At 40.0% G+C, this 24,978-nt stretch overlaps 12 protein-coding genes and 1 non-coding gene across 16 annotated transcripts in view; 4 read left to right on the forward strand and 9 right to left on the reverse strand.

Annotated features, from left to right (window-relative positions):
• LOC124315547 overlaps positions 1–13,616 on the forward strand; it is a 28,904-nt gene extending 15,288 nt beyond the window's left edge. For 2 of the 3 annotated variants that reach the window (XM_046781295.1, XM_046781297.1), the window contains exon 4: positions 12,573–13,616. In XM_046781295.1, coding sequence (XP_046637251.1) covers positions 12,724–13,509 — 786 coding nt within the window. In that variant the 5' untranslated portion in view covers positions 12,573–12,723 and the 3' untranslated portion in view covers positions 13,510–13,616. Of the gene's footprint in view, positions 1–12,224; positions 12,431–12,572 lie in introns of those variants that run through there. The other variant, XM_046781296.1, reaches the window with a different exon arrangement.
• LOC124315427 (kelch-like protein 5) lies at positions 295–2,079 on the reverse strand. The gene is made up of 2 exons (XM_046781100.1): positions 2,064–2,079; positions 295–1,968 (listed from the first exon to the last, which is right to left on the reverse strand). The coding sequence occupies exon 2, from the start codon at positions 1,510–1,512 to the stop codon at positions 460–462; it is 1,053 nt and encodes a 350-aa protein (XP_046637056.1). The 5' UTR covers positions 1,513–1,968; positions 2,064–2,079; the 3' UTR covers positions 295–459.
• Positions 2,276–3,527, reverse strand: LOC124315434 (kelch-like protein 5). The gene is made up of 2 exons (XM_046781109.1): positions 2,459–3,527; positions 2,276–2,387 (listed from the first exon to the last, which is right to left on the reverse strand). Exon 1 carries the CDS (start codon positions 3,502–3,504, stop codon positions 2,464–2,466), a length of 1,041 nt encoding a protein of 346 aa, XP_046637065.1. The 5' UTR covers positions 3,505–3,527; the 3' UTR covers positions 2,276–2,387; positions 2,459–2,463.
• On the reverse strand, positions 3,703–5,274 carry LOC124316036 (protein maternal effect lethal 26-like). Its single transcript, XM_046781773.1, has 2 exons — positions 4,979–5,274; positions 3,703–4,926 (listed from the first exon to the last, which is right to left on the reverse strand). Exon 2 carries the CDS (start codon positions 4,654–4,656, stop codon positions 3,703–3,705), a length of 954 nt encoding a protein of 317 aa, XP_046637729.1. The 5' UTR covers positions 4,657–4,926; positions 4,979–5,274.
• LOC124316037 (protein maternal effect lethal 26-like) lies at positions 5,440–6,369 on the reverse strand. Its single transcript, XM_046781775.1, has one exon. The coding sequence runs from the start codon at positions 6,367–6,369 to the stop codon at positions 5,440–5,442; it is 930 nt and encodes a 309-aa protein (XP_046637731.1).
• On the reverse strand, positions 8,804–9,386 carry LOC124315645 (E3 ubiquitin-protein ligase TRIM38-like). Its single transcript, XM_046781448.1, has one exon. It carries the CDS (start codon positions 9,313–9,315, stop codon positions 8,839–8,841), a length of 477 nt encoding a protein of 158 aa, XP_046637404.1. The 5' UTR covers positions 9,316–9,386; the 3' UTR covers positions 8,804–8,838.
• LOC124316038 (speckle-type POZ protein-like) lies at positions 10,032–10,988 on the reverse strand. The gene has a single exon (XM_046781776.1). It carries the CDS (start codon positions 10,986–10,988, stop codon positions 10,032–10,034), a length of 957 nt encoding a protein of 318 aa, XP_046637732.1.
• Positions 11,367–11,451, forward strand: Trnat-cgu. The gene is given in 2 exon segments: positions 11,367–11,402; positions 11,416–11,451. It is a non-coding gene; the product is annotated as a tRNA-Thr (tRNA).
• Positions 13,617–13,778: 162 nt separating the features above from the next.
• Positions 13,779–15,274, forward strand: LOC124315582 (SREBP regulating gene protein-like). Its single transcript, XM_046781354.1, has 4 exons — positions 13,779–14,064; positions 14,137–14,314; positions 14,391–14,542; positions 14,609–15,274. The coding sequence occupies exons 1-4, from the start codon at positions 13,963–13,965 to the stop codon at positions 14,843–14,845; spliced, it is 669 nt and encodes a 222-aa protein (XP_046637310.1). The 5' UTR covers positions 13,779–13,962; the 3' UTR covers positions 14,846–15,274.
• A 165-nt stretch (positions 15,275–15,439) lies between these two features.
• Positions 15,440–17,949, forward strand: LOC124315342 (transcription factor GAGA-like). 2 transcript variants are annotated; one of them, XM_046780970.1, is made up of 5 exons: positions 15,440–15,611; positions 15,816–16,040; positions 16,109–16,502; positions 16,567–16,946; positions 17,010–17,949. In XM_046780970.1, exons 2-5 carry the CDS (start codon positions 15,855–15,857, stop codon positions 17,343–17,345), a joined length of 1,296 nt encoding a protein of 431 aa, XP_046636926.1. In that variant the 5' UTR covers positions 15,440–15,611; positions 15,816–15,854; the 3' UTR covers positions 17,346–17,949. The 2 variants fall into 2 exon arrangements, with proteins under 2 accessions (XP_046636926.1, XP_046636925.1); XM_046780969.1 differs by having other exon boundaries at positions 15,819–16,040.
• LOC124315175 (protein Skeletor, isoforms B/C-like) lies at positions 17,941–21,331 on the reverse strand. Its single transcript, XM_046780657.1, has 14 exons — positions 20,972–21,331; positions 20,804–20,895; positions 20,466–20,723; positions 20,241–20,406; positions 20,099–20,171; positions 19,854–20,028; positions 19,687–19,792; positions 19,479–19,615; positions 19,272–19,407; positions 19,018–19,207; positions 18,846–18,946; positions 18,517–18,771; positions 18,338–18,448; positions 17,941–18,271 (listed from the first exon to the last, which is right to left on the reverse strand). Exons 1-14 carry the CDS (start codon positions 21,045–21,047, stop codon positions 18,066–18,068), a joined length of 2,082 nt encoding a protein of 693 aa, XP_046636613.1. The 5' UTR covers positions 21,048–21,331; the 3' UTR covers positions 17,941–18,065.
• A 565-nt stretch (positions 21,332–21,896) lies between these two features.
• Positions 21,897–24,207, reverse strand: LOC124315257. The gene is made up of 4 exons (XM_046780805.1): positions 24,102–24,207; positions 23,409–23,600; positions 23,209–23,351; positions 21,897–23,144 (listed from the first exon to the last, which is right to left on the reverse strand). The coding sequence occupies exons 1-4, from the start codon at positions 24,191–24,193 to the stop codon at positions 21,979–21,981; spliced, it is 1,593 nt and encodes a 530-aa protein (XP_046636761.1). The 5' UTR covers positions 24,194–24,207; the 3' UTR covers positions 21,897–21,978.
• Positions 24,198–24,953, reverse strand: LOC124316039 (RING finger protein 207-like). Its single transcript, XM_046781777.1, has 4 exons — positions 24,682–24,953; positions 24,507–24,613; positions 24,288–24,436; positions 24,198–24,210 (listed from the first exon to the last, which is right to left on the reverse strand). The coding sequence occupies exons 1-4, from the start codon at positions 24,938–24,940 to the stop codon at positions 24,198–24,200; spliced, it is 528 nt and encodes a 175-aa protein (XP_046637733.1). The 5' UTR covers positions 24,941–24,953.
• Positions 24,954–24,978: the final 25 nt, after the last annotated feature.

A 24,978-nucleotide genomic window follows, 5' to 3' on the forward strand; every position in this document is an offset into this window, starting at 1 on the left:
CAAGGTGTCGACTGTATTCAAGGTGTCGACTGGATTCAAGGTGTCGACTGGATTCAAGGTGTCGACAAACTTGTCGAACCTTGCTGCAGACTCATGTATAAACTGTATACTACCAAGTCGTTTACCTAACGTCTGCCGAAATTAAAGTATCCAGTTTTAAGCGGAAGCCTCGTCTGGATTTCTTTTTCGACTGACGTTTTATGTACGACATTACAACTAATTTACTAAGAAAAACAAACTGACGTTTTAAGTTGTTGTTTTTTTCTTTAGCCAACAACTTTTCTTTAGGCAACTTTGATGAAATCTTTAACTCGGGAGAGTGAACGGATAAAAATGGTCCAAAGTGATTTCTTTTTGCTGTTTTTATTTTCGCCTTGTCCACTGTAACACCTAACTCTCATTAACTTTGAGCTTTGGCACTTCAGGGATTCACACGTTGTCACTGTCAAATATTTAACTTTATTGAATCATACGTCGGGTTACTAATAAACAGAGATCAGGATAAAGTTTCATTAGATTCTCCCATTCCGTCGTTGGAAAAATGGTTTTGTAGTTCTCCCCCACAAATTTAAAAGCGGCTTCTTTGATTTCCTCAACCCTGTACAGATCCGCCCAGACGATCAGTTCGATGACGTTTCCGCTTTGTATGTGCAAGATGAGGAATTGTATGCACTCGTCCTTTAACTCTTTAATGTCGTACTTTTCGGCCGCCAAGAATAACGGCTGAGCCGTGCATTTAACGATTGAAATTCTGGTCCGTCCCGCGTAGAGGTAATGCAGCATCTCTTTGAAAATCTCTGGCTGAATGTCTTTGATGACAACTTGGCCCGTCTTTTTCTCTTGCATGTCGTGACTAAACATGGCAGCAAATACGGGACTTCTGTTTGCCAATATGGGAATGTGTCCACCGACGTGCCGACCATCTTCAAAACAGAATTTGACATCGCATTGCGTTTGATGGAGAAGTAGCCCGAGCAGACTTTTGACCACCTTCGCCTCGCCTTGACGAAAACTGTTGAACTTAATCGAAATCAGACACGTACCGATGGTTGCACTTGGTTGCAATAACGGAAGAATAATTTTTGGTGATTTCCACTCATTTGAGGAGGATTGACGTAAAAATAACTTGTTTCGTTCATTGATTAACGTCATCCAAACATCACATGGGCGACGACAATAATCTGGAACAGTGTCTTCTTTTCCGCTTGAACCGAGTCCATCATCGGGCCCGGTTAATTCCCTCAGACTCACCTCGATGGTATAATTTTGAGGATTTTCACCATCATCTGTTATAGATACAACTTCGCTTGAAAGTACAAAGTAAGAAGTGTACGTGTTGGCGTAAGTGCGATCCAACTGCAACTTGTCAGCGTTGTATTTTTGAATACTTATCTTGTACGTCACACAAGCGAGAGTCTCGTTTTGTTGTTCAACTAAAGTGATATTTGGCACAGTACGTTGTACAGTACGCAGAGAACTGAGTGATCCTACTGAACAGAATGCTGATGCCATTTTTTCAAATAGACCAATCGATGACCCGAGGGAAGAGTGCTTGTCGTCGTGAAAATCAGAATTAGTAACAATCCTATGAACAACAATTGCAGGCTGTACCGTACCGAGTTTCTTGGACCAAAAATTTCCGTCGTCTTATTTTTAAAAATCCTGTGTAGTAACTTTTCACTAAATTTTATCCTTTTATTTATAGTTATTGTAGATATATAACAGCAGGGTAAAAATTTGGGAAACAAGAACTGATGTTCGGGAGAGTCCACGGAGGTAGGCTGAGACAATACGTTCCTGCCGTGTTGACCAGTCTCTGGTAGATAGACAACTAATCAACTAACTACAATTCTCTCGTATTAATATCCGAAGTCGCAACGTTTGACCAGCGTCAGTTGAAGGTCGGAACGGTCATTCTCCCTTTTATTCTTTTCAACCCCTTTTCGGTTTCATTTGACAAGTAGATTTCTAAAATAAAGTAAAGAGCAAACTATACAGGAACTTGATTCAAATCCAAGCAATGCGGACGCTTGAAAAAAAATGTAATCGAACATTCGTTTTACTTCATGGCCTCTCGATCCCAGTCTGAATAAATGTGAAAGAGTATGGCAGAAATACTTGATTCACTGCCGGCTGGATCTCAGTCCCTTAATGATACGCTTTTTTCCCCCATTCTCATGTGGTCTTTCCAGCGAATACGGCACTCCTACCTGAATGGATGTCAACATGATCCACGCCGACATCACCGATGTGCTGTCCGTTTTCGAAATAGAATCCATTGTCTTAAATTTGATTATTGCAGAAACAATAATGTGTCGTTTATTTTTGCGTTGATTTCATTTCAATGACATGAGTGGGGTATTTGGTTACTTATGATCTTTGATTATCTAAAAATTGAAAATTATCTTTTACTATTGTAGAGCTTCAATGCTGTTCAATGTTACATTTTTGTTACAACCTGATCTAAACGAGACGCTTCCTCTTTGGCGTAACTTCTATTGGCAATTCAACCATGCGACGAGTTGTCAATAAACAAAGCTCAGGATATTTTTCGGTTAGCTCTCGCCATTCGTCCGTTTCAAAAATTGTTTTAAAGTTTTCAGCCACGAAATTCAGGGCCGCGTTCTTGAGTTTCTCTGCCGAATGCAGGTGTCCCCAAATCAACAATTCGATTGCATTATCCGCTCGTATTTGCGTGAGAAGATAACGGACGCCCTCTTTCTTTAGGCTTTTAATGTCATATTTGTCTGCCGCAATGATTAGCGGCTGAGCAGTTTCTTCTGTTAACGAATCCTTAGTCCGACCTGAGTAGATAAAATGCAGTAGCTCTTTGAATATCTCTGGCTGGATGTCTTTGATGACGACTTTGCCCGTCTTTGCCTCTTTCATGTCGGTCTTGAACATGGCAGCGAATACGTCCCTTCTAGCTGACAAAATGAAAATGTGACCGCCAATTTTCTGGTTTCTTGGTAGATGAAACTGGACGTCGCAGTTTGTTTGCTGGAGAAACATATCCGTCATTTGGTTAACCAGCACGTTCATCTCACCGAGACCAAAAGTATTAAACTGAATCCAAATTCGGAACGTTAATTGTCTCGGCAGTGGTGTAAAAGAAAAATCAGTCGAAATCCACTCAGAACTTGTCGACGATTTCTTAAAAAAAAATTTTGTAGCTTTTTTGTTCTCCCCACACGTCATCCAAACAGTGCAAGGCTCACGGTAATATTTCTCAACTTCAGTTTTGTTTTCTTCGCTTGAACTCGAGCCGTTGTTAGAGTCTTCTAACTGCTTCAAGTACAAATTGAGACTATTATTGGTCGCACGAGAATAATAGTCGGTCTTGTGAGCCAATGAAATGTTAAAGTGGGAAATACAGTTCAGGTATCGATAACGATTCAGTTGAAAGTCCTCTGTTTCTCTCTCACTCCTTGTGTTCTCGGGAGTTTCCGTCGTCCATTTTACACAAGTTAACCCGTCGTTCTTTTCCACTATTTTGATTGACATCTTTACTAGAAACACAAAAACTCTAGTCCTAAATCTAGGCAATGACTGACTTACTAAAAATCTAGAGGTACCAGGATGAATAAGATAAAATTGCTACTATCACAATCGCTACAAAATTCTCGCTCTTATCTTGTCTGAATCATGTTTAGATAAAAAGTTGCATAAAGAAAGTGCTCGAGTCGTAGTTATTTTGTTAAATTAAGAATTTATTTGTCCAATCGTCGTCAAGGTAATTGGCAAACACAGATCAGGATAACTCTTGGCGAACTCCTCCCATTCGTGCGTCGGGAAAATGATTTTAAAGTTGGCAGTTATGATTTTCAAAGCAGCTTTTTTGACACTCTGTATCGAGTGAAAGTCCGCCAGAACTAACCAATCAATTGCATTGCTTGCCCGTATTTGAATGAGCAGAAAACGGGTGCACTCCTCCTTCAATCCTGCGACGTCATATTTTTCCGCAGCCGTAAAAAGTGACCAAACATTTGCTTCAGTCAATGGTACTCTAGTCCGACCGGAGTAGATAAAGTGGAGCACCTCTTTCAAAATATCCGGCGGAGTGTCATTGATCAACACTGGGTCCGTTTTGGTTGGTTGGTTGTTGAACATTGCTGCGAATACGGGACTTCTGGCAGCCAAAATGGAAATGTGGCCTCCGATTTTCTGGCCATCTTGAAAAAGAAATTGGATGTCGCAGTTGGACTGATTTGCGTAAATGTCCGTCAATTGTTTGAGCAACACGTTGATTTCACGAAAAGAATTAAACTTGATGTAGATATTCACAGTAAAGCTAATCTGTCGAAAGGCGGTAGTTATTTTCCATCCTTTAGGACGAGAAAATTTTTGAAACATCAGTTTTTTTCCTTCTGTGTTATTCATCCAAACTGCGCACGGCTCGTAGTAATAATCCGAAATAGCACAACTTTTCCTACCGGTAGTAGAATCGTAAGCGCTTTGCGTGAAAACAAACTCGACTCGATATTTTTTCTCTTCGAATTTGATGACTTTGAAATCGTAGACGAGACTAAAGTAAGAAATGTACTCGGGAAAATGATCCAGCTGAAAGATCTCGTTTGCTTTCTTGGCTCTCTCTAATGTAGCATCCCACGTCACGCAATGCTCACCGCTACCCATGACTTTAGTTGTGATCGTCATTGATTATTTGCTGTTAAACACTTATCTACAACAATCGGAAAGGCAAAATGTTCTCGACAGAATAGCAATCACTTTTTGAATGAATTTATTTACTGAGCCTGCACAAAACAACTTGTACAAGACACGGTGATTTTACAACTACTGAGGATTGCCATTCGATAAGGACATTCAGCGAGGACGACACCAAGACGACAGAGTTTTAAGATTCGTGGTGAAGCCCAAAAGTGACCTTATCCAGGGCCTACCCAGAAGTCGACCTTGATGGATTCACTAGAACTATATTTTAGAACATTATTCTTTGTACATAGGTATACGGTACCACCTTTGCACTTGGACAGTTTTTCTCGTCGACAGTCAGCGTTGCGTTTTCGGATTATCCTTACTTATTTTCTTGCGTTTTAGAGGTTTTATTTGATTAACCGCCTAGTTATTGACAAATAATTCAGGTATCGATTATGATTCAGTTGAAAGTCCTCTGTTTTTATCTCACTCCTTATTGTGTTCTCGGGAGTTTCCGTCGTCCATTTTACGCAAGTTAACCCACCGTTCTTTTCCACTATTTTGATTGACATTGTTAATAGAAACACAAAAAAAAACTCAAGTCCTAAATCTAGGCAATGACCGACTTACTGAAAATCCAACTGGTACCAGGTCGAATAAGATAAAACGGCCGCTATCACAATAGATACAAAATTCTCGCTCTTATCTCACTATCTGGTCTGAATCATTCTTAGATAAAAGATTTCACAAAGAAAGTGCTCCAGTCATAGTTATTTTGAGAAATTATGAATTTATTTGTTCAAACGTCGTCAATGTAATTGGCAAACACAGATCAGGATAGCTCTTTGCGAACTCCTCCCATTCGTGTGTCGGGAAAATGGTTTTAAAGTTGGCAGTTAGGATTTTCACAGCAGCTTCTTTGACACTCTGTATCGAGTGAAAGTCTGCCAGAACTAACCAATCGATTGCATTGCTCGCCCGTATTTGAATGAGCAGAAAACGGGTGCACTCCTCCTTCAATCTTGCGACGTTATATTTTTCCGCAGCCGTAAAAAGTGACCAAACACTAGTTTCAGTCAATGGTACTCTAGTCCGACCGGAGTAGATAAAGTGAAGCAGCTCTTTGAAAATATCCAGCTGAGTGTCATTGATCAACACTGGGTCCGTTTTGGTTGGTTGGTTGTTTATCATTGTTGCGAATACGGGACTTCTGGCGGCCAAAATGGAAATGTGGCCTCCGATTTTCTGGCCATCTTGAAAAAGAAATTGGATGTCGCAGTTCGACTGATTTGCGTAAATGTCCGTCAATTGTTTGAGCAACACGTTGATTTCACGGAAAGAATTAAACTTGATGTAGATATTCACAGTAAAGCTTCTCCGTCGAAAGGCGGTAGTTATTTTCCATCCTTTATGACGAGGAAATTTTAGAAACATCAGTTTTTGTCCTTCGCTGTTATTCATCCAAACTGCGCACGGCTCGTAGTAATAATCCGAAATAGCAGAACGTTCCCTACTAGAATCGTAAGCGCTTTGCGTCAAAACAAACTCGGCTTGATATTTTTCCTCTCCGGATTTGATGTCTTCGAAATCGTAAACGAGAATAAAGTAAGAAATGTACTCGGGGAAATGATCCAGCTGAAAGATCTCGTTTGCTTTTTTCTTGGCTCGCTCGAATTTAGAAACCCACGTCACACAGTGCTCACCGCTACCCATGACTTTAGTTGTGATCGGCATTGATTATTTGCTGTTAAACCGTCGGCAGAGAAATTTAGAATAATAAAGGCAAAATGTTCTCGACAGAATAGCAATCACTTTTAAAATTAATTTATTTACTGAGCCTGCAAAACAACTTGAACCAACCTTGAACAAAACAACTTGTACAAGACACGGTGTTTTTACGACTACTGAGGATTGCCACTCGCATTCGGTAAGGACGACACCAAGACGACAGAATTTTGAGATTCGTGGTAAAGCCCAAAATGACCTTATCCATGATCAGGGCCTTCCTAGAAGTCGACCTTGATGGATTCACTAGAACTATATTTTTTCCTACGGTACCACCTTTGACTTGGACATCGACAGTCAGCGTTGCGTATTCAGAATTAAAGATGATCCTTAAATTATTTTCTTGCGTTTTAGAGGTTTTATTGGATAACTGCCTAGTTATTGACAACACAAATCGGGATTATTCTTAGTACATAATGTTAGTAACCTCTTTACATTCGTCCGTTTGAAAATGGATTTGAATTTTACCGCCACGTAATTTATAGCCGCTTCCTTGACTTTCTTTATCGAATTCATGTTCACCCCAATGAACACTTGTGCAGAAAGCGGATGCCCTCCTCCCTTAGCTCAGTAATGTCAGATTTATCCACCGAAATTAAATAATAGCTATGCAATTTCTTTAGTCGTTAAAATCCGCAAAGAGTAAGACATTTATTTTTTATTGCAGTAATTTCCGTCGTCCACTTTAAACAGGTCGATCCATCGTTCTTTTCCAATTCTGTGAACGAGTTAACTATTTAGAATACAAAAAAAAACTTTAGTTAAACGGTTGTATATAGACGCTAAATATAATTGAAAACTCTGAGGTATCGGAAAACAAATTCAAGATTTTCAGTCTTGTCTCGAAATCAGGTACTCGAATATCTTTACTAGCAGTCATTTTTATTTCATTGTAGTGAATTTATTTGAGAGTTAGCGACAAACAAAGACTGGGATAGTTATTGACAAACTCCTCCCATTCATACGTTGGAAAAATGATTGCAAAGCTTACAACGAATATGGTACCGTATATCTTTTGCTTTCTCCATCAAATGACGGACCGCCCAGTCCAACCAATTAACTGCATTACTCACCAGTATTTGAATGAGCAGAAAACTCGAAACAGAAACTCCTCCTTCAGTCCTGTGACGTCATATTTTTCCGCAGCAGTAAAAAGCGAACAAGCAGTATCTTGAGTCAATGGGACTTTAGTCCGACCGGAGTAGATAAAGTGGAGCACCTCTTTGAAAATATCCGGCTGAGTGTCATTGATCAACACTGGGTCCGTTTTGGTTGGTTGGTTGTTTATCATTGCTGCGAATACGGGACTTCTGGCGGCCAAAATGGAAATGTGGCCTCCGATTTTCTGGCCATCTTGAAACAGAAATTGGATGTCGCAGTTGGATTGATTTACGTAAATGTCCGTCAATTGTTTGACATTAAACTTGATGTAAATCTTAATGCTAACCCAACTATTGATGGGGGCAGCGATTTTTATTTGGCAACGATCACGAGGGAATTTTTTAAACCAAAGTTTCTTTCCTTCTTCGTAATGAATCCAAACAGCGCACGGTTCACGGTAATAATCGGGAATCGAATTTTTACTAGCACTCTGCGTCAAACAAATCTTTAAATAATATATTTCATCTCCTGATTTAACTTCTCTGTAAGTGTAGGAGACACCAAAGTTAGAAATGTGCGTGGGGAAATGATTCAACTGAAAATTCTCATTGTCTTTTTCCTTGGCTTTATCAAGTTTCGTAACCAACGTAACACAATGAAGACCACTCTCCGTCACTTCAGTTGAGATCAGCATTGACTTTCTTGGTTGAAAGCCAATAATTCTAGAAAAATTTGCCATCGCTAAAATTAATTAATTTTGACCGTACGTAGCAAAAGCAACTTCTTTCACCAAACACGACGATTGGACAACTGAGCACTGAGGTCTAGTTCTGGAAGAGAGCAATTATAAGAGTCCAAAACCTATAGGGACTTATGGATTCTTTGGAATTTTGGTACAGCCAGAGGGGACGATGGGAGACTAATAGGTTGAGATATAACCTTATTATCTATCTACCCGAGAAGTCGTCTTTGACGAATAAACCTGCAAATTGTTTGTACAAAAAATGAAGTAAAAGGAAAGTAAGAATATTAGTTAAAGTATGAGTGTAGGAAGTAGCAAGAATAATGTGAAAAAGTAATAATGAAATGGAGTAGACCTAGGCACATAGCAAAAGACTGCATTTTTAGTCTTTTACCATGCAGATTTGAGATTTGGTTAATAATTTTGTGGTAATTCATGAAAATGAAAACATTATTATTAGAAGATTAAGACAATTTTGTATTTCAAATTCTCATCGAATGATAAATTTAACACTTTTGAACTGACATGCCTTGTCTATAAGCTACGTGTCTCAATTAAGGCCAGACCATGCCCAGAATGTTGATGTTCAGTTGGTTATTCAGATAATTAAAGAACCATGTTCGGAAGTTGGTATCGTGATGCAATCTTTCGTGGGTTAACGGTGGCATCAGTAGCACAATGATCCTATTGGGAGTTCGAACAACCCACGTTTGATGCTCCCCTTCGTCCAGGAAAGTTATGTTGATAACCTCTGGCGTTGGCTGTTGGTCGGCAGGAACGAGAGGAGGATCGGGGGTGTAGATCTGCTCGCAAGTCGGTCGAATCTGGATGTCGTGACGAAAGTTCTGGAACGGTTGCTTACAAGTTGGACATTCAAGCTTTACCTTGCACCAGTCAATCAAGCATCGGAAACAAAAGACATGGCCGCAGTCCGGGGTCGCTTTGTTGACATGCGAACTCAGACAAATAGCACACGTACCGTCATCGTACTTCCGAACGTCGCTGGGACTGGTTTCTTCTTTAGTAGACATTGCTTTATTTGATTTATCGTTTGTGGAATTTCAGGAATCCGTGTAAACTAATCTGTGAAACTTCATGACTAACCGAGCTCTTTTATAGACAAGGACGATCCTGAAGCCTCCTGCAAGTGGTTTCCCAGGACATTTTTGTCGATTAACGTTGGAGTTTTTACTCATTTTCTGGATAGTTTAACTGAATCAGCTTTAACTCATTAAAACCGACGATATTCAATTTATTTTACGTAGTTTACGATTAACGTAGTAATTTTAAATTCGGAAAACCGCCATCGTTAGGACTGCATGTCTGGATAATTTAGTTACGTGGTATTTCGTCTGATCAGTAGAGGGAGCTATTTTTAAATATTATTGTCTTCATCCGATTACGTGTGCGTTAATTTTGTGTATATCAGACCTTATTCTGCGCTTCTAAATAACAATGCAATGCGTGATAAAATGCAAACAATTTTCGGCTGAAATTTAATTCACTTCAAAAAAAGATCAAAGACATAACTAAGTCTAAGTGTAGTCATCGTTCATGAGAAGTCTCAACAAATATTTCTCTTTAAAATTAAGTTTACTTTAGAGGACGTACGGATTGAAATCACATTGATCAGTGCATTGAAATCAACGTAATTGTCCTCACTCGGATTCTTGTATAAAATATAGCAATGAAGGTTAAAAAAAAAAGTATCGTTCCCTAGCTTTTCTATTAACTTTAATTGAATTCATTACATCAAATTTCGAGTCACAAGTAAACAAAGATGCGGATAGTTCAGAATGAACGCTTCCCAGTCGTCCGTTTGACAAATGGTTTTGAAGTGCTTAGCCACGTAAGTCAGAATTTCTTTTTTAACTTTCTCCACCGAATGCAGGTCGGCCCAAACCAACAAATCAAATGCTTTTCCTCTTTTCAAATCAAAGAGCAGAGCGCGGGTGCACTCCTCCTTCAGTCCCGGGACGTCGTATTTATCGGCGGCCACGCACAGCGATCGAGCAGTTGCTTCCGTCAGAACAGTTTTCATCCGGCCGGAGTAGATGTAGTGAAGCAGCTCTTTGAAAATCTCAAACTCAATGTCTTCGATGACAACTTCGCCCGTCTGTTTTTCTTTCATGTCGTGATTGAACATTGCGGCGAATACGGGACTTCTGGCGGCCAAAATGGAAACGTGTCCACCGATTTTCCGGTCGTCTTGAAAACAAAATTGGATATCACAGTTGGACTGATTCACGTAAATGTCGGTGAGATGTTGCAGCAACACGCTTATTTCACTGAAAGTGTTAAACTGGATGAAAATGCTGGCCCAAATTGAATCGGTGTAAACTTTGATGTTGGTTTTAATTTCCCACCCGTCAGACTGTCTCTTGAACATTTGTTTCTGATCGTTTGTATCTGTTATCCAAACAGCGCACGGTTCACGATAGTAATCCGGAAGAGTCTCTCTATCTTCGCTGGAAGTTGACGACCCATTGTTGGTGCTGCTCTCCAACTGCTTTAAACGGAACTCGGCGTTGAAGATGTGTTCCACCGGATTGATTTCATTGTAAGTGCACGAGATGTCAAAGTGTGCGAAGAAACGAGCGAACGGTACGGTCTTATTGATTTGTCCACTGGTTTTGTTTTCACTGTTGATGCGCCAAGTGACGCGGTGAATATTGCCATGCGTTTCTTCAATTGTGATACCCATGGTTTACTCTTGTATCTTTTGTGATGAATCCGTTTTCATGGAGATCAACGTCAGGAAACGGTCGAAATACTAAGCAAAACTAAGACTTCTTCTGTCAAGCGCTTGGATCCAAAAACTGAGGACCTCTTGGCAAAGAAAATGAGAGCAAGACAAGAAGGTATAGGATTCTCGGTAAATCTGTGGTAGTCTATCCAAGGCCTACCCAGAAGTTGACCTTCACGATTCCATGGAATATACTATTTCACTCGAGCTCAGTTGCGAATCCATGCGCCAAGTGAAAATATAATAATCTGACTGTTCAATAACAAGTTTTTTTTTTCTTTTTTTTCTTCTATATTTTTTGTTTTATTAGAAATGTTTAATTGATTGCTCAAAACAGCCTTCTTAGCTCAGTGGTAGAGCGCTGGTCTCGTAAATGTGTGAAGAAAACCAGAGGTCGAGAGTTCAACCCTCTCAGGAGGCAGTACATAAACATAGCTTTATTCAGTAGCAATTATTTTTAGAAAACTTTGGTTTGGATTATACCCATTAAAATCAATATCGGACATAGTATAGTAAATTAACTCTTCTGTGATCACGACAGCTTGTACACACATCTTATAGAAAACTCTAAGAATAGAAAAAGTTTTACTCCAAATGCGTCAGCGTAGCCGGCATACAAATATCTGGATAATTTGTTGCTTCCTATTCATCTTCGTGAATGTAACCTTTCCAAGGTAAGATTTCGTTTTATTTGAATGAAACTTCAAAGTAAGAAAGGTTAGATAACGACTGAGCTGAAAGGTTTCATTCTTTTTCCCGTACGTTCCAGTGATCACAGAAGTCCAATTGGCGGACGTCACGTCATTATTCTTTTCTTCAACTTCGAATTCAATTTGTCTTTTCATCATGTCAACATGATTATATGCGCGATCTTGTGGGTATTCCGACTCGCGTTCAACTGTACATTTGAAAAAAGAGACAAATCCAACAAAGGGAACTCTAAGGCTAATGACGCTTGACGTATATACAAAGCGCTGACTAGTCGTACTTTACTTGATTGTATGTATTTACAGTGCCCTTAGATTTTATCTTGAACAAGAAGAGTTTAAAGAGGATTAAAAATCATAGATTTTATCAAGCTTAATTATTTGCCACTTTTGATAATCATTTTTTGAAATGAAATGCATCTGACCTGATTTCATTAAGATTTAAACACATAGTGTGTATAGCAGGAAATGGGTTTGTCGCCCAATCACGTCAGTAAGAACAAAGCAACACGTAACCACAATTACATTTTTTCCTCCTTACTCGTTCTGATTTATTATCAGCTTCGATTTTAACCGCACATAATCGCCATGTGTTAGTTGAAAATCAACTCTGGTAGCACTAAGTTGCTCCTACGACGAACCCTGGCGGAAAGTGAATGACACTATTTCCTTGTGTGGGTGTGGCGAATATGTGTAAGGGTTCGTTTAAGTTTTGCAATTATGCAAATTTAATTCTAAAAAACTTAAAAATTTTTTAATTGAACAAATTGCGTAATATAATAATGCAAACGATCGAGGAAAATCTGATGCAATAACGCTTATATTATTTTTGCAGGATAAAATTAAACATGCGAAACACCAGTTGCAATCGGCTCAACACTCGACCGAGCTGATATAAGGGGGTCATGGTTCACGGAAAAAGTAACCGAGTTTTCTGAGCTTATCTGAACAATCTTCCGTATTCAGAAACTAGCCAAAAAGTCAAAATGCCCTGCAACTCCTCGTTTCCAGCTCTAAAGCCTCTCCCGGGATCGAAGAAATCATTTCCAGACGTTTGCAGCCGTGTTAACAGTGGTATGGTGAAAATATCAAAACCGGATCTGACCCCAATGACTTTAAACGCTTCTCGAAAGGTCCACATTCATAACTCTTCCGTATCTGAGCTGCTTTTCGATCACGGTGCACCTCTTGCCAGTAAACGCTTCAAGCCCAAACCGGGTACTCATCACGATTCGTCTGCTGTTTCCGCTTGCCTCAACCAACAGACTTGCAAGCCTTCGAAAACAACAAACGCAAGGTCCAAAATTCCAGTGAGGAAACCGATTGTCAGCTGCGTTGAGAGTTCTAAACGCAAATGGGACAGCGCTACTCTTTTCGAACCGAAGAAAGTGACTGTCGGCATTTCTCCTTTGCCCGGCAGGAAGAAAACTTTGAACGATTTCATGGGCAAAAAATTCCGGGCCACACCTGCTCCTTCCACCACTCACAAACCTTCGATGCCGGTGGCGCCCATCAACAAACTTCAGTCAGTCAGGGATGTAAACAACATTATACATTTGGATCCGGCTGAAGAGGCTGAGTTGGAGGAGTTTGAGTTGACTGAAAGGGCAATCCTTCAACAAGTGGATGCCCAGAAAGAGATGACCCCCTCTCGTTCCCTGAAGAAAATTGGACCCGGAAAAGAAGATGTTGTCTGCAAGGAAAGATCTCTGGTGAAAAGTTTGGAAGACATCATTTTGAGGGAAGTTTCCAGGAGAAAGACGGCACTTTAAAGGTGCGAAAACGTGGATCAATCAAAATTTCTTTGTCTGATGTTGCTTGAAATGTAAGTGACTTATTTCTGTCGTCGATTCATTACACGAGATTTCAAATAATTCAATTGTGTTAAATAGTATTCATTTTAAGATTATTATGGAAAAGAGCAGTGGGTTTAGATACCTTGCAAAAAAGCTAGTATCTTTCATTTTTGAATTTGTTTGGGTAAAAGCAAATTACTGGAGAGCCATCTGCTGATGGATAATCCAACTCTCTAAGTTGCTCTGTCAAGAAGCAGTAAGCAGTCGGTCGGAAAAACAATCGAGTCAAGAGCCTGAAGGCGTCACGTTAAGGCATTCTGTCATGAAAGTTTAAGACTTTCTCCAATAAATTTTGGGTTTTTTATTTCTTCGTTTTAGTTGTATCACAATTAACGTCCTGAGCCATGATTTTCTGAGTTTAATTAAGCCATGTTGACGGCTGTTGTTTTGCGATTCTTACGTTCCAAACTCTTCCTGACAGCCATCTTTTTTGCCTCTTTCACTTATTTCGTGGTTAATTTCTACAGCGACGTAAATTCAAATTTCAATTATTCAAAATCCGTGAACATGCTTTAATTTTTGTGTACATTACTCTTTATTCAGAATTCTAATGTGTTACTATCTAATGAAGAAGTTGACATTCATGATGTTGGATCTGGGAGGCGTCCTCTAGGACACATTTTTCAGTGGCAAGGCTCCGAAGATAATAATGAAACCAGCTCCAAACCTTCATCATGTAGAAACTCTGTTCAAGGAAAAGCTTTGATTGCTGATGATAAAGGTATTTTGTGTTACATTTTTGGAAGTGTATCTAACCTTTAAGCTATTTTTACTGATACATTCTTTCAACATTCTAGGGTATGTATGTAGCCGACAAAATGTAATGCCAAATGGTTGCTGTAAGGCAGAAACTGATGGAACAAAACACTATTCTTGTGAAACCTGTCACAACAATGGCTGTTGTTCCATTTATGAATATTGCATCTCATGTTGCCTTCAGCCAGATAAGGTATAATATTTCTACAAGTCAATTTTATTTACAAATAACTAAGTGTATTAATTGTGGGTTGAACAGAAAGAAGTTCTGCAAGACGTTCTAGGCAAAGCTGCTGGCACCTTAAATCTTCTCTTGACTTCAGTGACTGATCACTTTGAGCTATGCCTCACCAAATGTCGCACCTCATCTCAAAGCGTGCAGCACGAAAATTCCTATCGTAACCCTCGAGCTAAACATTGTTACGGTGAAGCACCTCCCCCGTTGGAAACGGAAGGAACTGTGGATAAAAACAACAATGAACACTTCCTTCATTGAACTACGATCTTATAATATCGAAGGAAAGTGCAAGAATGCACTTTTTACAAAATATTGCCGATTCTCAAGTGACCAACGCGAATGCTATTATTTGTATTTTTACCAAAAAAAAAGTGTACAGTTTGTTTCTAGTCTAATCTAAAATTGGACTAATTAGTTCATTGGTGGTGAAGTGTATGGTATCACAAGATTGATAAACAAGCCTACATTGCTATGTTTAACATATTCATTGTTTTAGTATGAATATATTGTGGTGATCTTATGCTCTAACATCCCAACAAAAGATTCTATTACGACGCGTGCACCTAATGTTTTCGTTCTCAGTTTTTCGGAACCAGTGAGATTTTAGCTTTCGTTTGTTTGATTTTAAAAAAAATGCTGTTATTATGACATGATATATATTCTTGCAATTATACTGGGCACATGAAACTGTTTTACTTTTCGTGATAGATTATTTTCCGAGTTTATAAGCTGCACCGGTCACATATGCAACAAACAACGAAACTTAAAACGTTCTTCAAATTAGATTAGTCCTTCCTGTATATAGCCGACTCAGACTTGGAACAGTAGCGTGTGTGTATGAATCCATACGGGATAACAGGTCGTGTTGTTACTTGAAAGAATTGGGGTTCCCATCCCCCAATATGGCGGTCGTTATCTGACGTCAAGTGAATTGTTCCATGAGCCTTATACCTTTTTCGTCATTCCTCTACTGATTTGCGACCGTCTTTACATTCCAAATAATATATGTGTCTGATTTCATTACGTGAGTATACCGATTCGAGTCATTTCTTCATCGCATTTTCCATTGTTTGTATCTAATATGTGGGGCAGTTGGAATGGTGTTGTTGTTTGTTTGAAAATTCCAGTAGACATATTTTTGCATTTTTTGCATAATTTAATGCGTTGCGTAGGAAATTTAAGACCTGTTGTCTTGATTTCCAATCAATTCAGTGGTTTCTGTTATTAGCAGGTGCTCTTGGCTTGTGGTTTGCTACCATTTATTGTCATGGGGTCCACAGCAGAATTACGCCTACGATGGAGCAGCTATGAATCAACCTTGTTATTGTCCGTCTGTGACATGTGGGATGCTGGGGCTTTGACTGATGTGACACTATTTGCAGAAGGAAGAACCATTAAAGCTCACAAAGTGGTTCTATCTTCTTGTAGCGGTTACTTCAAAGAAGTACTTCAAGTAAGGCTTGTCTTCTTATTTTCATTTTAATTTGTGACTTAATTGTTAAACTTCTTTACTTTTAAAAGAATGTGACTTCTGCTCAACACCCAATCATAGTGCTTCCTTATGCCTGCTACCAAGATCTCTTGGCTGTAATTAGCTTCATGTACAAGGGCGAGATCAACATTACCCAGCTAGAACTTTCCGGGTTGCTGAACTGTGCAGAGTCTCTACAAGTCAAGGGTCTGGCTAAAATAAACCCCCTAAAAGCATCAGGTTTACTTCAAGAAGTGTGTCAACAAAACAGTTGTGATGATGCAGCAAATCGTGGCTCATTGGGAGCCAACAGTAGGCCTATCAAAATGGAAACCCACCACTTTTGGAAAAAGAATGACTTTCTTTCCCATGGTGAAGATGAAGAAGCTGTAGAAATTACAGAAGTTTCTGAAGACAGAGAAGAAAATTTAGTAGTTGATGAAGGTAATTTTATTTAGAATTTTCTTGATTCATTGAGCATTTGAAAACAAAACAATTGATAATACAGATTCTCCGGAAAATTTACTTGAAGAAGTCGAAGTAGAAAGCGATTGCCACGAATCAGATGAAGGAGTAGGTGGAAACGAATCCAACCACAGCGGCAGTGAACGAAGCGAAGGGAAACTGTACTTTCTAACCTCGTTGGGGCAACATGAGGAACTGAAAGATGAGGATTTAAGTAAATCCAGCGACACTGCTAAACAGATAAAGAACCGAAGACGGAAGCGCGGAGATCTTATTCGGGCACTAAGTGCAGCATGGAATTGTGGCAGAGGCGGAATGAAAGAATGCGCTAGTAATGGACAGCGTTCCGCTATTCGCAAAACCTTGCTACCGGTTTCTTGTCCTGTTTGCTTCAAAGTTTTATCCAATGCCTACAATTTAAAGGTTTGTAAAGGTTTCTGTTCTTTAACTGAGATAATGTTTAAGTTTTTAAATGATTTCACGCAGGTCCATATGAGCATTCATGATGGATTGAAACACCAGTGTTCGATTTGCGGGCACACATCTAAATCGCGCGATGCTCTCAGGAAACACCTTGCGTATCGTCATCTCATCGGTATGAGTGGACCCGTTCGACCTCGAATGCCGGCCAGTAAACGCCGAAAGAATGACGGTACAGACGGCATGTTGGATACTTCATCGCGATCGGCAGAGGGCGAAGATCAAATTCCCATGTCGTCCAATCACTCTTATTCGGACCCAGATAATGACCTTTTGACACATAGTGGAGGTGAAGACGTTGATCAGAACGAGAACTCGGCAGTTGCGAATGACACTTGGTGAGACAGAATTTATTTTTTATCTCTTATAAAACCAAGCCACATATCTTCTCAGAGCATAGCGTATTAAAAGAGAAAAACTGCGCTCACGGTTCCGTCATGACGGAGCGTTAGTAGAATCATTTCCTTGTCATTAACTGTAATAGTCCTAACCCATTTTTATTATTGAATGAATATTTGATGTGTGTGTTATAAGAAATCCCGAATTTATTTCAAGCCATTCCTTCGTTCAGGTGTCAAAAATTCGATTTGATCAATTACCCATTAATTGAAAAGAAAAACTAAGTTGTGTTCGTCCTACCAGTTTTGACTGGCAGCGTGATGCCCATCATTCAAGTCTAACTTGAAAGATGCATTCCCCCGTGATCATTTATTCCCTCTTTTAAACTAAGTTAAATATAACCAATGTTAGATGTGTTCGTTTTTCAAGTCCTCAAGGCAATCATTCCAAACCTGAAGCTAGTTAGCCTAATCTTATGAATGTGTTATGTTGTTAGTTGTTGTTAACCTGACCGCTGTGAAACCCTTGTGGTTGTGTAAAATTTTCTTTTCTCTAATTATGTTTTGAACCTCAAAAGTTAATTACAAACATAATCGAATTGATCAAATTGGCGAGTTTGTATACGTAAAAACAACGTGCGTTACACAATAAGTGCAATATGTCATGGGACGCTTTGACGTCGTTCTCGAGTTTAACAGTGATTTCTAAATGGAAGACTGGTTTTTAAAACCAATAGTGGACGGAAATGAGGAGAATGGTAATCGGAAAGACGAATCCTGAGACGATGGTATGGCTGGCACTAGTCAGACCACCGAATCGGTCGACAATATTGATCTTCCATCCCATGCCTGGGTGAGTGAAGCTATGGTAATAAACCACATCAGGCCAAGAATTATCGGGCCGAATTTCCATATTGGCAGCTTGTCCCTCTGAAACCACAAGGAAAAAGTCAGCCAAAAAACATTTAGTGAAAACTACCGTTAACTATTTTTTACTTTCTTCACACAGCAGCTGCAGATTGTTACGGAACTTTTGGAACGACGTGACGTCATTATCTAGACGTCGATCACGCTGGATAGTTTGGCGCCACAAACAAAGTCTTCCCGCTAATTACACAAATTGATTATAGGTTTTTCCAGGGCATAATTCTAATAATCACTCATTTTTTAAATACCTGCGATGGGACGAGGTTGCCCACGGCGCGTGAATTCTACGCCAGCAAGAACACGGATCTCCTTACGTTGTTCTTCACTGAAGGTCTCGTAACCACCGATTGGCTCGTCAGTAATGATCAATGGATGATAATGTGTCGGGCTGTGCGGATCGTTACCTCCTTCGACTTGGAAGTTGTAAACAAGCTCACGTCGTAAAAACAACTCGGGCGCAATGAAGCCATTGACGTACCAAGCTAGATCGGATCCGGGCTGACCTGCACATTGTTAAAAACAAACAAACGTTTAAGCGTAGTGCTTCCAGATATTTTTAAACTCGTTTAAAACATACCAGTTATTCCTTCGTAGCCTCTTTGTCCACCAGACGGTCCAACCATAAAACGGATGAGTCTTAAGGAGGGCTCGAGTACCCTAAAAGGTCCCCAGGGTGCCCTAAATTGAAATGGATCCAATTTTACAGACTGTGAAAGATTAAAGTGGTTAACATCTGATTGAATTTTTACGGTTTAGGGTCTTTAACATCCAAGAAGGGGACACAGTTTTTCTGGGCTGTAGAGCGGCCAAGCTCCACCAAAACAGGATGCCGAGACCAGAGCCGGTGAAAGGTAGGTCGTTTGAATTTGTCGAGTTTGCCAACAGCCCATATCAAACTGGCCAGATGATCAGTCGGAACGACCTGATCTTCTGAATCAGCTGTTTTTAAAAATGTTACCGTCAACGATATGTTCTACTAACATTTACAACAGAAAGATTTTACATGGAACTAGCGATCTTCGGTAAGTGATGGTGGTGAGCCCATCAACACGTGATCCTAGATAGAACTGGTGATTATCGGTACCGCCCAGTTGGTCATCACGGCAGACTCCACGATTAGCACCTAAAACACTGACGCACTTTAATGTAAAGTTAAAAAAAAAAATTAGTTTTATTGCATTGAAAAATGTTGAATCATTTAAAACATTACCGAGGATTTTGCCGTGATGTTGTAATCTGTAGCGTAGCCTTGATAGGTGTCCATGTAAATAATAGCAACATCAGCGCCTTCCATTCTAGCTTCGGTCGAAGAACCGCTCAAACCAAAAGCAATATACTCGTCGTCGGCTGTAAGATGTGAGCGGATCAAATATCAAACTCACGAAAACCCGTAAATAATAAAAGCAAAAATAATTTACCAACACGCCCTGCTATTTCTATGGTAATAGCAGGACCGAAGATTTCCCAAGATACTTGAAGGTCCCTATGGAGAGGTTCGCAGTTGGGCAAAGTACTCGTGTGTGGCTGGGAAAAGAGCAAGACGTAAACACTATTTCAGGATGACGCTAATGAAAAATTTACTTACCAGGATTTTTAGAAGGGACGGCGGTACGTTGAGGTTGTCTGGAATGATGATTGAGCCAAAGTTTTCCCCCGTTGCGACATTGAAGACGCTAAACCAATCAATGTCAAAGACGGTAAGATCTCCCGGCAAGCGAAGTAGGACATCCTCGTCCCTGTAGGATCTCAATGGGGTTATGCTGCACGACGACGAAATGAATGTAAGTCAAACTTTTTCGATCAAAAGATTAAGGTTATCTTTGCACTTACTATCCCTTCTCATCTGGAACTTTAAAGCCTTTGACTGATGGCTGAGGACCAACTCCTACCCAAAAGTACGTATCTAATGCGAAATAAGTAGAGCATGTCTATTAGTTTTCGACGAATCAAATCATTTCTAAAAACTATTCACCTTCTCCTAGACCATCATAGTTGAATTCCGGTAAAGAAATAGTTTTTGCATCCACAATAACCACAGAGAGTGAAGAAACCCTATGAGCTCGTCGCGACAACTCTGTAAGTTGTTGAGATGATGGAGGTTCAAAACCTTCCTCAATGGAAATATCCCCAAAATTTTCCTACATTTTTGGCCAGCATTAATAAGGTTATAACAATAACATGAAAGAAACAATAATACCTGAATAGTTAAATCATAGATAGATAACCACTTGATGTCTGTGATCTTCTTGCCATCTGGCAACTTGAGGGTAAAATCCTTATTGAGATAAGGTAGAAGCACATTAGTTCTTCCCTTTTCATTGGGAATGATGAATCCTTGTGGTCCAGGTCTTGTTGACGAGCCAACCCAGAAAAATGTGTCTGGCCCATTTCCATCGTAGATAAAATTCTTAATAAGAAAGGTGAATTCATCCACAGCGTAGACTTCACCAGCCACCTAAAGCAGTGGAAGCAACCATCGGAATCCAAAACTGCATTATGCATCAAAGTGAAAGGTGGGCTATACAAATTATTTACCTGGTGGTGATATGAGTTTAGTTTTCCCAGGGGTTTTCCTTGATATATTTCCTTATCTTGAGCATTTATCACAGAAAATGATAGACAGAGAACTAAACGAAAAAGAAAATTACATTAAATAACCTTGATCTAGCTAACCAAATAGCCTAAGTATGGTGCTGAGCTTACCGTAAATCAAGGACATGACGAGTGGATCACACATTCTTTTGCCAATCTGGCTAGCAAATTTAGTTTTCACAGTCATTATAAATATAATTTACACAAACAAATGTTTTAACTTGAGAAAATGAACAATATCGACGAGCATTCCCCTGTCAAAGTCCCTTGGTTTAACTCGGGCGGAAAACTGTCTATGTCTACTCGAGAAAATTGTGTCGGCAGGCACGATCAACCTAGATGTTTCTTGTTCAGCACGAAAACTGGTTGATAGTTCGTAATGAATCGGTCAGCAAGTAGCGGTACTCCATATGTTGGCTTCAGCTCTGAGCTAAGCTGAGAAATCTCCTGAGAAGGTAACTGGAGAGTGTATTTTTTTCGTTATTCAGGTTGGTCCTCGGCAAGGTGCTCGGGAGAGGAAAAAATCCGGGTCTTGACATACATTTCGCCCTGGCCTAGAGCATAAGCCCTAAGGGCTTTGTTTACATCATATTATTTGGAGGAAGAGAAAGTTGACTTCTATTGAACTGTCAATACCCGAGTACCTTTTCGCAATACTTTCTAGATCAACTCAGCGATACCCTTTCTTAATTGAAAAAAGAAATATTTTTACAATTATGATACTGCAAAGTGTATTTTTTCATTCTCCTTTTGTTGTATTTATTTTTTTTACACGGCATACCATTCAAATTTTTGAAATTACCTGATTAGCATCGTTCAAAAATCTACCAACAGGTGGCGTCGAACCGGGAAATTTGGAAAATACGAGTTCAAAAGTAGAATTCAGGTTAATATGCCTAGGTAAAACTGACATTACAATGCATATTACAGTATTTTATTCTGTTTTAAAAATTTCAGACAACCTCCAAACTATGGATTTGTTAATCAACTTCAGACAATTATCACAAACCAAGTAATAACATGAATAAACTTGAACTGGCAGACTTGCAAATTTAATTTTCGGGAATGAAAATGAAAACAATCAAACGTTTGAGATATAATTTCTGTAACTCGATAAACTAATTGGAATCATGTTTTTTGTCAGTACATAGCTGCTGTATTTCTTGTATGGCTCCAACCAGCATTCGAACAGCTTCTTCGTGACCTTCAAAGCTGTCGTTACGGTGGATGTTACGATGCGCAAGAGGTTGCTTACTGGTCACCGCAACATCTCTTTCAGGGATTTGACTACTGTTGACTGGTGGCCGGTTCATTTCACTTGACCAACAGCCACCAATCGATCCGGCTGAATTCGACTGGGCTGCCGAAATAGCCCGGATTAGCTGCCGCACTTGATCCGCTGTCAATTCTATGCTGGCTTCAGATGTTTCCGCCTCAGTTTTTGTCGGTCGCCCTACATGGGGGCCTGCTAGGGGCTCGTACACTGGCTCCCATGTCCTTTGACTCCGCTGTATTCTTGCGCTAGCTTCCGCATGAGTGGCAGCAGCCGAATTCCTTACGACGTCACCGTCTTGATGAACTAAAGCCTGGACCACGCATACATGGCCGGAAGGATTTTTGGCAGTTGATGAAACGCTTTTCTCTACAGGATCAGCGGCAACACCAGACATTTTTCCATTTTTCTGTTCCGACGACGACCCCCGAGACGTGCCATTCCTATCCGACTGCCGTACTCCGACAAGTGCTGAAGTTACCGTCAGATTTTTACTATTGCTCCGGCTGCTGACAGCTTGACGTGATTGATGGATGGCGGCGAACAATTCCAACTGACTAATATCGTATTGCTGCTGCTGTTGTTGATGTTGGGCCGATTTGGCTTCGACACTCTTCGATCTCACAGGATGTGGCATGGTAGAAGACCCCTCTCGTCGGTGCTGGGCTTTGTGTTGCCCTTCTTTCACGCTGTGTGGCAATGATTGATACTTTGCATCGGTTTTGTTGACACTTCGCTTAGTAGTTGCCCCCGTCGTCCTCCGGGCCGGCTGAGGAGCTGTCAACATGGGCGGTTGAATGGACGGAACTGCTGCTGCTTGTTGCTGCTGGACTACTGCCGCTACTTTTGGCTCTACGGTAGTTATTAATTGTTTGTTGAGATCTAGTGGAATATTCAGCAGTGACTGGCTGCGTCCTAGAAATGGCAGAGGAACTTTGATTTCAGATTCCTGCATCACAAGATTGGAGTTGGTGGTGCAGCAACTCTGTTGAGGTTTGCTCACATCTTCCCCTAATTATTGAGGACTGGTAACCATTATCAGTTTTCACAAAGCAAACATTGAATAGAAAAATACCAGTGTTTTTAGGCACAGATGGATGATCATTGAGACTGATCAAATGATTGTGCATCCAAAGTTCTTGGTGTAATAATTCTTTGAGGCTCTGGCTGAATTCAGCCTTAAAGTTTGATGAAATTAGACTATTTTCTGGAGATATTCTAAAAAATGGGAGCCAATTAGTTTGAGAGCATGTGTCTACAATTTATAATTGATACTTGGCTGGTTGAACAACGTTCCCAATGTCAGAAAGGCGCTCCACCAATCCGTTGGCAAGTTTCAGTAGCTCGAATTTGGACGCAGAACTGATAAATGCTGTGCTCAAAGTCAAGTACGCTTGAACGTTACTTTGAAGCGATTCTAGTGTTTTTAGCTTCTCTTCAAAAACCATTTCCTTAGTTTGCAATTCACTGTCGGTTTTTAAAAAAGAAAAAGAGCTGAATCAGATTTTCTTTTTAAAAAAAGTTTGTAAACAAAAATCAGCTGTTGATAAAAGCAGACGACGTAAACACATTTCCAATTTTGCTCTGTAAACGAAAACGTGCTCTGAATTTTCCTTTCGTGTTTTGTAAGCGAAAAATGAAATATTGATTCCCACAGCATATAGTGACCAGACTAACAACGAGTCTAGATCTAGTTGAGAAGGTCAGAATTTTCACAATACAACTGGTGATATCTACCTATTCCGGGAAAACGAAATACTAAAGTATACGTTTCTCTTACTAAACTTTTGATATCAGCTTATTCTAATAATTATCTTCTTCTTGAGATAGCATGCTCTTGAATATATATATTTAAAAAACAACTGCGACATGCAATCAGTCAATAGTTGGGCAATGTCATGATGGTGTTGATCGTCAACTGAAAAGGCTTTCATCTCTTGCTGTATAATTATAAATCAGAACATATACCTTTTGACTGTTTCTATTAATTTCTCCTCTGTTTGTGTGACAACCCCCTGCAGGATCTTGCTGAAGACGTGGATGGTGCTCTCCTCCCTCATTGCATTAATGTGCAATTCTTTTAAAAGTGCACGATACGCCGACACCTCGTCTTTGATGATGACTTCAAGTTCACCCACTGCTTTGAGTCCACGCTGAAGTCGATCGCATTTCTGTTGATAGGCCGTGTCTAAATCGAGACACTGGGCTCGAATGTCGGGAGGTAAATCACGAAAGCAGTTGATGCATAGCAACGACTCGTTGGCGGGAGAAAACATGATGCACATCTCGAAATGAACTGGACACTATAAATTACATTACGACGTAAGTATTTAACGTCTTAAAAATTAATTTAGATTCCAACTCTTGTTATACTTTGCGTTGTGGTTCCTTGGTATATGGTGAAACGCTGGTGACGTCGTGTCGTGAAAACATTTTGGCGCTATGCGTGTTTTGTTTACACACGGCACAAATAGCCTGGCCTATTTTTCAAATTCACTAATGTTTGATTTGCTATTTTAAATATTAACAAATAAAATTTGCTACTTACTGCAGGTGTTGCAGAAGAACATGGGTGACAAATCCTTGGATTCACAATTGGCACAAGAAGGTCGCTCTACCTTAGCCAAGAGGGTAAGGAACCCCAACATGGGATCCTCGCTCGTTCCACTGACTGACAACTTGACAAATTCCGGCTGCTGCTGCTGCTTGTCGTCCTCCATTTGGTGTAAGTTTGATGAGTTGTTAACTGAATTAGAATCTTCAGCCATAGTTTCTTGCTGCAGGTGCTTTTCCGACGACTCCGCCATGACAGATGTGGTAGATGTACTGCGGATGGTGGAGCCGA

The sequence above is a fragment of the Daphnia pulicaria genome, chromosome 11 (genome assembly GCF_021234035.1).
Source record: "Daphnia pulicaria isolate SC F1-1A chromosome 11, SC_F0-13Bv2, whole genome shotgun sequence".
Lineage (NCBI taxonomy): Eukaryota > Metazoa > Arthropoda > Branchiopoda > Diplostraca > Daphniidae > Daphnia > Daphnia pulicaria.